The sequence below is a fragment of the Salvelinus alpinus genome, chromosome 37 (genome assembly GCF_045679555.1).
Source record: "Salvelinus alpinus chromosome 37, SLU_Salpinus.1, whole genome shotgun sequence".
Lineage (NCBI taxonomy): Eukaryota > Metazoa > Chordata > Actinopteri > Salmoniformes > Salmonidae > Salvelinus > Salvelinus alpinus.
This window is the reverse complement of record NC_092122.1, coordinates 18,241,995-18,255,593: the sequence shown is the minus strand read 5'-3', so window position 1 is coordinate 18,255,593 and position 13,599 is coordinate 18,241,995. Positions and strand designations below refer to the sequence as shown.

At 41.1% G+C, this 13,599-nt stretch overlaps 1 protein-coding gene across 1 annotated transcript in view; it reads left to right on the top strand.

Annotated features, from left to right (window-relative positions):
• LOC139566037 (decorin-like) overlaps positions 1-11,782 on the top strand; it is a 31,866-nt gene extending 20,084 nt beyond the window's left edge. The window contains exons 3-8 of the mRNA XM_071386874.1: positions 2,228-2,340; positions 5,466-5,679; positions 6,712-6,825; positions 7,979-8,072; positions 9,315-9,453; positions 9,706-11,782. Of these exons, the coding sequence (XP_071242975.1) occupies positions 2,228-2,340; positions 5,466-5,679; positions 6,712-6,825; positions 7,979-8,072; positions 9,315-9,453; positions 9,706-9,906 (875 nt within the window). The 3' untranslated portion in view covers positions 9,907-11,782. The remainder of the gene's footprint in view (positions 1-2,227; positions 2,341-5,465; positions 5,680-6,711; positions 6,826-7,978; positions 8,073-9,314; positions 9,454-9,705) is intronic.
• Positions 11,783-13,599: the final 1,817 nt, after the last annotated feature.

Below are 13,599 nucleotides of genomic sequence, written 5' to 3'. Positions count from 1 at the left end.
ATAAAACAAAATCAATTGTTGTAACATTTCTAGCATGTCTATCTATGGGTAACAGGGTTGACATGTTATGTGCACAGAGGGACATGTCAAAATGCAGAATGTTTGCACTTCAGCAAGTCTTTATCCATATAAAAAATCTGATTTATTGAATTTTCATTTAATATAACAGGCTTTTAAAATGCCCTATTTTTGTGGAATGACCCTTATGCAAATCAGTACAGCATTCCTTCCTGCTATCTCTATTTGGTTTCCTGCTTTCAGACCAATGGAGTTTTAACTAACAGGGTATTCATTATGGATTCCCCTACACATTGACTTATAGATAAGTTAAACCTCGAGCCAAGATTTGCCCTGTTCAAAAAGATTGGACAAACATGTTCTTGTGCTCTACTGTTCAGCTAAGATTGGATCTGTTTTATCTCTGAGTTTCAACACATTTCCGCATGGCACATGTTTCCAACTCAGATTGGAGAGAGAGAGAGGAGAGAGAGAAGGCAATAGATGGAAAAGGGGAGCGAGTAGATGAGCAAGAGACGTGATGGTAGGCTGAAGGGATATGAGAGGACATGAGGAGTGAGAGAATGTAAGATATTAAGTGGGAGTGGGAGATGGAGAGAGGGAGCACAATGGTGATATGCCACACATTGAGAGCCTACCACAGACAGCTGTGTGGAGGATTGTGGGGCTTGGGCAGGGTAGGAGAAACTGATAGAAAAGCCAACTGAGCTGAAGAGAAGGTTTGTGTAAGTGGGGCGTGCTCAAAGCTTTTAAGCCAAAGTGTGTCTGCATATGTGGAGTTTAAAAGACACAGCATTTAAGCCCTGAATGACTAAACAGTTTATTCTAGAGACAACCGCCTTCCTCTAGAATGGAAACCAGCCATGTGAACCTTGACCCTCAGTGTTGTTTAGATGACTTGTGGTAGCTCTCTGTGTTCGCCCTCTATTTAAAACAATACCCATAGAATAGAATAGAATATGCCTCATTGCATGCAGAGTAGAATATGCAATAATAGAATATAATGGAATGGAATAGAACACAACAGAATATAATACAATAGAATGGAATGGAATAGAACACAATAGAATAGAAAATAATAGAGTAGAATAGAATAGGACACAATAGAATAGAATAGAATAGAATGGAATAGAATAGAATATAACAGAACAGAATATAATAGAAAAGTTAGAATAGAACAGAATAGAACAGAATCATATTACACAAAAATACAAAATGTACCCAATACATCTACATAGTGTATATCTCACCCCATCTCATAATTCCCTCAGTGTTCTCCCTCAGAACATATGGTTCTGGTTTACCAGTCATATAGACAGGTGACATTTACTGTCTCAGTGCCAAATAATGCAATGTACTCTCCAACCCAAACTGCATGCAATGAGGTCAGTGTCCAGGTATGTGGACACTGGAAATTGACGGAAATTAATTTTGAGTCCCATTTCCACACTGTGTGCCATAGATTGTTTCAATGCTAACTCATGGTGTATCTGGTATCACTCATGTCTGGATTATTACCATGAAACACATCATACTTTGGTTCTTTGGGGTTATTCACTGCTGACATGCTAAACATTTGGACATTTCCGACTTGCTAACTGGTTGAACACGGCACGTGTATAACTACAACCAGTTAGCAAGTCTGACATGTCCTACTTTCCTTGTTCCGACTAGCACGTGTATAACTACAACCAGTTAGCAAGTCTGAAATGTCCTACTTTCCTTGTTCCGACTAGCACGTGTATAACTACAACCAGTTAGCAAGTCTGAAATGTACTACTTTCCTTGTTCCGACTAGCACGTGAATGCGCCATAATCCCTCGACCACGCTCTACTGCAAACTTCATTTCCCATCAGCTAGCAGGCACAGCTGCAGCACAGCTCAGGAAGTCTCCTGTCACCTGGACAAACATACCATACACACAGCCAAGCGTGCACACTCTCACATACACACACACTCCTTGTCATGCGTCATCATGCACACAAATGCTTATGGCAGGGTTGGGCCAAACCTAATTTCATTCAACATCATTAACTCTAAAATTGAATGTAAAATACAATTAAATAAAAAAATTGGTAAATTAATTAATTAAAATCACATGGAGCTATGAAACTAGCTTCAACGGGCTGGCCTAGAAGTATCTCTCCTCTCCTTCCTGTTTTGTCTCGGTCTGTGAGTATCTCTATTCTCCTTCCTCTTCTTCTGCAGGGCTGAAGAGTGTTCCAGATGAGATCCCTGCAGACAGCACCCTGCTGGACCTGCAGAACAACAAGATCACTGAGATCAAGGAGAATGACTTCAAGACTCTGAAGGGACTCCAAGTAAGAGATTAACACTCAATATGTCCACTAAACACTCAATATGTGTTACGGCAGATTTCCTCCTCTTCGTCAGAAGAGGAGGTGTAGGGATCGGACCAAAACGCAGAGTGGAAAGTGTCCATGATTTATTAACAATAAACTGAACACTACACGAAACAAAATAACAAAAGAGAATCAAACCGAAAGACAGTCCCGTGTGGCACGAACACTGACACGAAATACAAACACCCCCAAACACACACGTGAAACCCCGGCTGCCTAAGTATGATTCTCAATCAGGGACAACGATTGACAGCTGCCTCTGATTGAGAATCATACCAGGCCGAACACACAAAACCCCAACATAGAAAACAACACATAGACAACCCACCCAACTCACGCCCTGACCATACTAAATAAATACAAAACAAGAGAAAACAGGTCAGAAACGTGACAGTCCACTAAACACTTAATACTGTATGTCCACTAAACACTCAATATGTCCACTAAACACTTAATACTGTATGTCCACTAAACACTTAATACTGTATATCCACTAAATACTCAATATGTCCACTAAACACTCAATATGTCCACTAAACACTTAATATGTCCACTAAACACTCAATATGTTCACTAAATTCCCAATCTGGCCCTCAACCATCACGGTCACCTAATAATCCCCAGTTTACAATTGGCTCATTCATCCCCCTCCTCTCCCCTGTAACTATTCCCCAGGTCGTTGCTGCAAATGAGAACGTGTTCTCAGTCAACTTACCTGGTAAAATAACGGTAAAATAAAATAAATAAAAAATAAAAAAAACACTTAATGCTGTATATCCACTAAAGACTCAATATGTCCACTAAACACTCAATTTGTCCACTAACCACTCAATATGTCCACTAAACACTCAATATGTCCACTAAACACTTAATATGTCCACTAAACACTTAATATGTCCACTAAACACTTAATATGTTCACTAAACACTTAATACTGTATATCCACTAAATACTCAATATGTCCACTAAACACTTAATATGTCCACTAAACACTTAATATGTCCACTAAACACTTAATATGTTCACTAAACACTTAATACTGTATATCCACTAAATACTCAATATGTCCACTAAACACTTAATACTGTATGTCCACTAAACACTCAATATGTCCACTAAACACTCAATATGTCCACTAAACACTTAATATGTCCACTAAACACTCAATATGTTCACTAAACACTTAATGCTGTATATCCACTAAATACTCAATATGTCCACTAAATACTGAATATGTCCACTAAACACTCAATATGTCCACTAAACACTTAATATGTCCACTAAACACTTAATATATCCACTAAACACTCAATATGTCCACTAAACACTTAATATGTCCACTAAACACTCAATATGTTCACTAAACACTTAATGCTGTATATCCACTAAATACTCAAGATGTCCACTAAATACTCAATATGTCCACTAAACACTCAATATGTCCACTAAACACTTAATATGTCCACTAAACCCTCAATATGTCCACTAAATAGTCAAGATGTCCATTCTGTTGCAGCTTTCACCAAATACTGATTGGCCCCTTATTTTTTGCATTTTCCAAAAAACATTGATTCACAATTCGCCATGTTGTATCAATTCTTCTAGGGAGTGCAATATTGACATCCCTTCAAAGTATACATCAGAGTGAGTGTAGAAACCTGAATGTCTTGGGTAGGAGAGAGCTAAAGGGAAAACACTGAAGCTGAACTTGAAGCCGTGTTTTGTTGGATGACATCCTAACAGGCGTATTATACATGCAAAAGTATCAGCTAGAGCGAAGCAATGGAAATCTGATTTATCTCTGGACTTTCTTGAGACAAGAGGGATCTTAGGTGTGTGTGTGTGTGTGTGTGTGTGTGTGTGTGTGTGTGTGTGTGTGTGTGTGTGTGTGTGTGTGTGTGTGTGTGTGTGTGTGTGTGTGTGTGTGTGTGTGTGTGTGTGTGTGTGTGTGTGTGTGTGTGTGTGTGTGTGTGTGTGTGTGTGTGTGTGTGTGTACTTTTTTTGGAGAGCTGATTTCCTGATCATATTCCAAACTACTAACATGTTTAACTAACATGTTTAACTCGGATCAAAGATCCTAAAAATAGTCTACCAAAGGAAACAGCACTGTAAACCACGTTCACTCATTTGTTTTAACCACAGGAATCCAGGTACCAATGTTCCCCAGGTGCCATGGAAACTATTCTCCTCTGGGCCATCGTGTGACCTCTCTACACGTGTATAGCTTTCTGACCTGTAATAAATAGCCTACCTCTGTCAAATGGCCCACACTGTTTCTACCCCCGTACATTAGTTGTTCTCTCCGGGGGGAATTTGCTGCATTCTCTGCATTCTCCATTCTTCCACCCCCGTCTGCAGCCTTGAGTATGGAACGGTCCACTACAGACACAGCAATTTCTCTTGTGAAATTTCTCAGAAATTGCCTCCAATCACAACAACCCTGGCGCCTGTGCTCTTTAAGACTAGGTCCAAGGGTGTGTTGGGATTACTGTACAGACGTTAAAAAACAATCTCACATTTCAGTTACCTTGGATACGTTCAAATGAGTCAGTCCATACTTGTGAAATGTAATCAAACAATCTGCAATAGGTCTAAAACATCGTATTTTGTTGATGTCAAGCGTTTAAGATGCTCGTCAACTAGTACAAAATAGTCTAAAATAGTCGTCTGTTTGTGAAGCAATTTTTGCAACCTCACTATGATATAATGAAAAGTCTGCCTTCAATTACTTCATTTTACACACATAAACAATGATCACATACACCCACGGGAAGTTGTAGCCACATTAAAGTAGCCAGTGACAGAACACATTTCAGAGTAACACATCATTGCTCATGATAATAGTGATATATTGCAATAATGTAGCTAGCTATCTCAAATAGAAAAAGCTATCTCAAAAGCAATCTCAAATAGATAAAGCAGTTGCCCAATTGTACATTAGCATAAATATCTACATAGTAATTAGCATTACCACCAACATACTAATTATAATTAGCATAAACATATAAATTATCATTAGCAAAACATACACATTAGCATTAGCTTAAATATAACAGGGATTGTACTCTCTCCAATCTCCCCAGACCCTGATCCTGGTGAACAACCAGATCACCACAATCCACCCCAAGGCCTTCATTCCCCTGGGCAAGCTGCAGCGCCTCTACCTCTCCAAGAACCACCTCAAGGAAATGCCCGCCAACATGCCCAAGAGCCTGCAGGAGCTTCGCATCCACGAGAACAAGATCACTAAGATCAAGAAGGCCTCCTTCGAGGGCATGGCCCAGGTCATCGTCATGGGTATGGACCAGACCTGGCTTCAAATACTATTAGAAATCTTTCAGATATGTTGTGCCCTTGCTTTAGTCTGCCTGGATTGCCTTAATGACAAGTCTGTTTTCTTCTGTTGGGTGCATAATGAACTCAACCCATCCCTTGTTCGGTACTCAAATTCCATACGATAGAACTAGTCTAATCCTTAACACACATATACAGTACACACAGTTACTTGAACATCTTTCCTTAATTGACTGTGTAGTAGCAATAGGACAGGAGCAAGTTAACAAGTTTTCAGCTAAAAAGTACACTAAAACATTACAGTCAGAGACTGATGATGCAAAGTGTTGTGTAACCATGAATTACAACGTGTCAGTGTTTAGAGAGTGCTAGCAATCGCCTACAGAGAGGAAGGGTTGGTTCATTGCTTACAGAGTGGAGAGTGGAATTTGAGGGTGCCAGCAGCAGACAGAGTGATAGTGTGTGTGTGTGTGTGTGTGTGTGTGTGTGTGTGTGTGTGTGTGTGTGTGTGTGTGTGTGTGTGTGTGTGTGTGTGTGTGTGTGTGTGTGTGTGTGTGTGTGTGCACATTTATACATTTATTTATAATGTCTCTATTCTGGTGTGTGTTACATTCCCTCTCAGAATGTAAAGTATCTCATTATAGCATAGCTGAAGGACTGGAGCGGTAGGCCCTAAAACACACTGATCCTCAGATTATATCCCCAGTGTGACAAATCGGCCAATCCAGCGAGGCTAAAGGACGAGGCAGACAGGGCTTATGGACAATATCCCACGCCGGCCGCAAACCATGTTTATACATGAGTAGGTTGAGATTCCCGTAACACACCAGGACTGGGATGTGGTTAATGGACCTTTTTTCTCTCTGTTTTCTTTTCTGTCTCCTCCCCTGATTGTCTACCTCTCTATTTATCTTCTTCTCTGTCTATCTCTCTCTTGCTCTCTCTCTTTATTTCTGCTCCCTCTGTCTCTTAATACTCTATCTCCCTTAATTCTCTCTGTCTCTCTGTCTGTCTCTCTCTCCCTTCTCTTTCCAGAGCTCGGCTCCAACCCCCTGAAGAGTGCAGGGGTTGAGGCTGGGGCGTTCGGGGCCCTGAAGAAGGTCTCATACATCCGCATTGCAGACACCAACCTGACAGAGATCCCCAAAGGTACTGCCCTCTCTGGTCACCCCATCACAAATCATCCTTCCTTCCAGTCCCTTGAAGGATCATAGGAAATCTAACACAAGGCTAGGTATGAGCAGAGAGCCATTACATTTAACATTTACATTTAAGTCATTTAGCAGACGCTCTTATCCAGAGCGACTTACAAATTGGAAAGTTCATACATATTCATCCTGGTCCCCCCGTGGGGAATGAACCCACAACCCTGGCGTTGCAAGCGCCATGCTCTACCAACTGAGCCACACGGGACCGCCATCACTTTCACCTATCCAGTCATGTCAGATCATTTCACTATGAGGATCCAACTAAAGAATATGGAAAATAACATGTCATTTCAATAAAGGATGGCTGTAGGGATTTTGACCACACTACAACAACAAAAGGCAACCAGCTGCAATGGGATTGTGAAAATGTTTGTTGAGCAAACTCACAACAATAGTTGGTGTGTGAACATTTTGTTGAGCCTACTCACAATTGCAACTTAATGCCTTTCAATTGTACGTTGAATCAACATCTTTTTGTTTTACAGTGCAGGGCCTGAATCTATATTTTCAACCAGGCCTGGTTTGAATAGTTCACAGCTCAATAGCTCCAGCTAAAACAAAGGAATTCAAGTTAACAGTGAGGATCTCTTACTCAATCGACCACAGCCAAAATCATCAATCATCTTGCACTGCAGGAATGCACATTTGGATTGATAGGCTCCACTGAACAATGGTTACAGTGTGGAACCAAGAGAGGAAAACTAAAACAGCATATTCATTCAAAGGCGTGTAACATGAATGTTATCTGGCCTATTGTGGGAATCTGGCCACCAGTTCAGATCGAATAGTACTCAGAGAGAGATCCTCTAATCTAATGCTTTAATACGAATAGAAGGGATGAAGGAGAGGCCTCTGGATGTTAGAGGCTGCGTCTGAGTTGGCATCCTATTCCCTATAGTGCACTATTACCTAGTCAAAAGTAGTGCACTAGGGATTAGGGTGCCATTTCAGATGCATTAGAATTAGTATGGATTCAGAGTCCTACTGGCATACTGTACGTAGACATTAACCACTTACCTTCCCCTCACCACAACTGCTGTGGTTTCCCCGGTTGTTTGTCCTCTCGTCATTGTCTCTCTCCTGTGGGTTGCCAGGTCTGCCCTCCTCCCTCTCCGAGCTCCACCTGGACAGCAACAAGATCACCAAGGTGCAGGCGGACAACCTGAAGGGCCTCAAGAACCTGGCTAAGTAAAGATGTTTCAACACTTCTACTCAATGTTTCAAAAACGTTTTTTTCAAAAACGTTTCATAAATGCTCTTGACGAGGACAAAGCATGCTTACAGTATTCTTCTTCACTGTATTTGATGAGTGGGTCAACACTTCATAAGTAGTCCTGTAGTGGGATATTGGGTCCATCTCTAGACAACAGTGCCCCGCACACACACACACACCCTAGTATGTATTTCAAACCTCAGCAACAATCCTGGGTTAGTCACCAATTCAGTTATATAAGGAGTATTTGAATTGATGCGGTACTTCTTGGCATTAATGCCACTAGTGTTTTTTGTACCACATCGTCCCATTCACTGGTACTCTGCTGCTAGTACTGTCTCGCTCTCTCGCTCTCTCTCTGTGTCTCTCTCTGTGTCTCTCTGTGTGCCTCTGTCTCTCTCTGTCTCTCTCGGTGTCTCTCTGTGTGTCTCTCTGTCTCTCTCTGTCTCTCTCTGTGTCTCTCTGTGTGTCTCTCTCTGTGTCTCTCTGTGTGTCTCTCTGTCTCTCTCTGTCTCTCCAACCAGACAGACTCACTCAGAGAACCCAACTCCTGGTTCTCTCTCACTCCCTGTGGCTGTGCCTGTCAGAGCTCTCTCATTCTGTCACTCTCTCTCTGTCTCTCTCTCTCTGACTCTCATTGAGACATTGGGGGCGTTGATTTATCAAGGCATTATGTGTTTGAGAGTTTTAACAAAATGCATATGAAAGCAATGTTTCTGAAAATCAACAGCTGGGTTTATAAGATCACTGCTTCGAGGGTAGGAAAAGACTCATGCCAAAGTAGGGAGACTAATCAACAGAAATATACTCTCATGCAGTTTATTTTGGAAGAGCTGCAGGATTCACTAAAAATATTATTTTACATTTTCTGGATCGGCAACAAGTTCGCTAGCGAGTATTTCATTTTGTCAACGAAGTTGGTCCCTTGGCAAAAGTAGAACCTCTTTCTCATTTGCTAGTCTACATTCTGCCCATGGTTTTCATTGGCAGAAAACGAGTTTGTGTCTTTCCCATTGGATGTTTTCTTTCCTCTTTCTCTCATTTCTTTTTATACATTCTGTATGTTGGGACTTGTAGCGACAGCTCAGGGCTTCATGCCCTCTTATATCGCTCTTCTTCTGTACCTCTGTCTCATTGGCTCTTTTACACATCGTGTCTCTGTCCCATTGGCTCTGACACATTCTGTGTCTCTCCCCATTGGCTGGTTTGTCTCCTAGGCTGGGTCTAAGCTACAATGAGATCAGCCAGGTGGAGAACGGTTCTCTGGCCATGGTTCCTCACCTCAGAGAGCTTCACCTGGACAACAATGCCCTCACCACCGTGCCTGCAGGCCTGCCTGACCACAAGTACATCCAGGTGGGTTCCACCGGACACACAGGTGTCCCGTCACACCTGGGAGAATGGGTAAAGGCTTCATGTCCATGAATGTTCCACCTCACACAGGGTTTTGTCAGGAGGGTGTAACCATTACAGATCAATCTCATGATGATGATGATGAAATAAAATATAAATAAGTTGATTAACACAGAAAGGACCTTTCTATATACGCAATGTTCATTTCCAGACATCCCTCCCTCTAACCACTCATTGTGGTTGATATGTTCCCAGGTGATCTACCTCCACAGCAACAAGATAGGGGTGGTGGGCACCCAGGACTTCTGCCCACCAGGCTACAATACCAAGAAGGCCATGTACTCTGGCATCAGCCTGTTCTCCAACCCCGTCCCTTACTGGGAGGTGCAGCCCATCACCTTCCGCTGTGTGTTCGACCGCTCCGCCATCCAGCTGGGCAACTACAGGAAGAAGTAGAGAAAAAGTAGTCCACCCCAGAGAGAGAGAGAGTGTGTGTGTGTGTGTGTGTGTGTGTGTGTGTGTGTGTGTGTGTGTGTGTGTGTGTGTGTGTGTGTGTGTGTGTGTGTGTGTGTGTGTGTGTGTGTGTGTGTGTGTGTGTGTGTGTGTGTGTGTGTGTGTGTGTGTGTGTGTGTGTGTGTGTGTGTGTGAACCGCAGCCCCCCATCCACCCCACAACACTGATCGGCAACTTTATCCCCATTTTAAAACCATAGCGAACATCCAATACAGTTTTAACAGTTACAGTACTTAATGTTCTCATGAGCAAAGACAGAACAGTTACAAAACTCAGTACCAAACCTTCCATAGATGGCTTAGTAATAACTCAAACCAGCTCTGTATGCAAACAGTTGATTTATAATAGACCATGTGCCATTTGTACATTTCATATTCTACAACAGTAATCACTGGCATTATCCTGTAACAGGTCTTCCATACACAATAATCCGTCAACTCATTAAATACTGTAACACTACCTAATGGTAGTTACCTGTCAAAAAGCTCAACTTAAAGGGGATGTCACCCACTTTTCAACCTCATTTTCATTATATCCATTACAATACCATCGTCTACATATGTGAAAACGTCACATTTCTATGTTTTGGAGAAAACAAATATGAAGTTAAAAAGATGACATCATCAAGAAAATACCATCATCCCTCTGGCTAGAAACTCGTTGCGGGTTTTGAAAAGCACTGTTTGTTTTTAACTTTTAAGCCTACCCTGTGATGTCACAGAGAAGCCTTTTATTAGGACCTTTCTTCTTCTCTTTTTAACCACAGAGCATAGACAAAACAACGTGTCGTTTTCACACATGTAGACACTGATATGGTGCTGGAGATAATGAATATGAGGTTGAAAAGTGGCGGAATTGTCCTTTAACAGAAGACTGTGCATTGGTTTTGAAGTGTGTGCCCTCAGATTGCATGACTGAAATGTTATTTTGTGTGTGAAAGAAACATTATGAAAGACAACAAAATATTTTCAACAACAACAAAAAATATATATGACCACTTTGAAAATATGTACACGATTAACCCTTTAATACCTCACACATGTCAGCTGGTTGAGATTGGCCGAAAAATCTGAATTTGACCGGTGTAGACCTTTTGTGTGCAACAAGCCTTTACGTGCATAAATCTGTGACAATTACAGTAGGTAAGCTGACCTGCGGAGCGGGCAGCAAAGGGTTAACTCGTGTCTTAATACCATTAACACCAGCTAGGATACTAGAATGCACTAGAGTATATTACCTGTGTAGTAGCTAGCGTTCAAAGTGTACCTTTACAATATGTCGTACTATTTGAAAGAATTCCGATTTTCTTTCTTTCACATTGTAGTCGATTGCCATGTCTCCTGCTTGCTTCACTGTTGATTTCAATTTTGTTGTTTTTACTAAATGTTCCAACAGTTTAAAGATTTAAGATTTTCCATAAAGCATTTATTTCTTCTTCTTCACATTCCATTCCCCCATCTGTCATGTAACATCAGCTCATACAACCAAGATGAAAATAGCTCTTAAAGATGTAGAATAAACAATATATACGTTCCGAAACAGAAGCCATGCCCAAAGATCTATACGCATGCTTTTCTTCTTTTGACTTGAAGCACGGTGGTGGTTTCTGGGATGCCATGCTAATGCCTGTTTTCTTTCTCTTCTTTTTTACTTTGCCTTTCTTTTGTTCTTTTTTTTAAGTCTGAAGAGAATTGGAGGCTGCAGGCGGACTGTCATGCCTTCAGTGCCCATGTTAGTGTGAATGTTTGTATGTATAGACGCTGTATATAAATGCTGTATAAAAAAAACTCTAATTGCTTATTAAAAGCACAAGCACTTACAGTAGTTCAGACTTAATATATCAACAATAAAGATGTTCCTCTCTTTTTTCTGAGCAGGGGCTCCGCCTAAGGCGTCCTGAACCAAATAAAAATACCAATTAAAAAGCAGCATTTTTCTGGGGGTGTCGCCATCAGAGGTCATAACCCTTGGTATGTCCACGTTGTGTGTGTCGTTGTCATAGAGTTGGAAAGAGGGCCCACCTCCTATCTTTGACATTATTGCTTCTGTGATAGCATAGGTTTTGTGGAAAGTGCGCCCTCTAACCAACTCTATGTTCGGTGTGTGGAGGGCTCTACTTGCCCTGTCACTAGATGGAGCTGTAATATCTATGGAACAGTCAAACGAGTATAGACTTCATAGTGATGGACGGAGTTTCCAGGTGAACAAGGTCGTGAGGAGGAACAGGTGAGACACCGGAGAAAGCAGGTGAGAAAGTATTCACACTGTAATATTCTACGGTCACACACCAAACACAGAGTACTGGAGAGACTCTTAGACCACTCTTAAAAGTTGAAAGGCCCTCATAACAAGTAAGCATAAGTGATTTTGTGCAAAACTACAACTATATCCATAAGGTGAAATATCAAGGCTTTAGGGGATTAATGGGCTATCAAGCCTGACTTGAATGGTGTATTTATAAGGGGCTATGTTTTCTGTAGTTGCCAGAACTATTGTTGCGCTGGCTCTCTGTTGTGGGGTTTTCAGAGAAGTTCAGGGAGGGGACTGGACATCTGAAACAAACAGGATCCAAGGTAAACAGTAAGAGTGATGTAATGTAGATATACCAGAATAATATTATATCAACAACAAGCTGAAGGCAACAGTAGTGTTAAAACTCACATCGCTTCAGCGAATATGAGCTACATTTATGGATTTTATATTAAATATTTAAATGCGACAACCAATCAAGTAAAATGTAAATTGCCTATGGTCGTGGTTGAATAGTCTTGGGTATCAAGATACATCGTAAGTACTGTATATTGTTTAATAGCTGACAGATTTGATACGAGGCCAGTGACACCCAGATAACTGTGGTAAAAACATGTCTGCTCTATAGGGGATATCTTCAGTCTTTTTCATGAATCCTACTCCCGCAACAGGCAGCATGCCCTGGACCTATGAACTATTGGAAGGTTGTGTTAACAACAAAGATAGACACTTTAAAACAAGTTTGCTCCAATTGACTCTTTAAAAAAAAAACGTAGGAAACCCGATATAGTATATTTACTGGAATAGTATTGATATCATCACGGTGTAAGATATGTCTGTAAGCCTCCATGATTCCTTACAGTTTTGGGTCACTTACACACACTGAGATACCAGACAATATACATATTGCATATTGACAGGGAGATATTTATACAGCAGTGTTTCCCAAACCTCTCTGTGAGAACTCCCAACTGGTCAATTTATTTTCAAACCTAGATTAAAATCAGGTGCGCTCAGCCTGGCCTCAGAGCCATACGAAACATACTATACATATAGGCGAGTTGGTTGTTTAGCAACAAAACCAACGTGTGCGCAACTATAGGGCAAAATTTGATTGTTGACATGTCAACTATATTTAGTCTCCAAATGTTTATTGAAAACAAGTAAATTTGCACAATGAGCACTTGTTGTCTCTTAAATACATTGTTACAGTTGTTGGTTAGCTAGCTAGTGAATTTTAGCCATATTAGCATTGACATGAAATCAGTCAAAACGCCTCAAAACAAGACGTGGTATCAAGAACAAGATTAAACTAGGTGAAACGAGCCACCTATGATTCCCCACATGGCAGCTTGTCATTTTTGCTAGCTTTCTGATCGCTCAGAA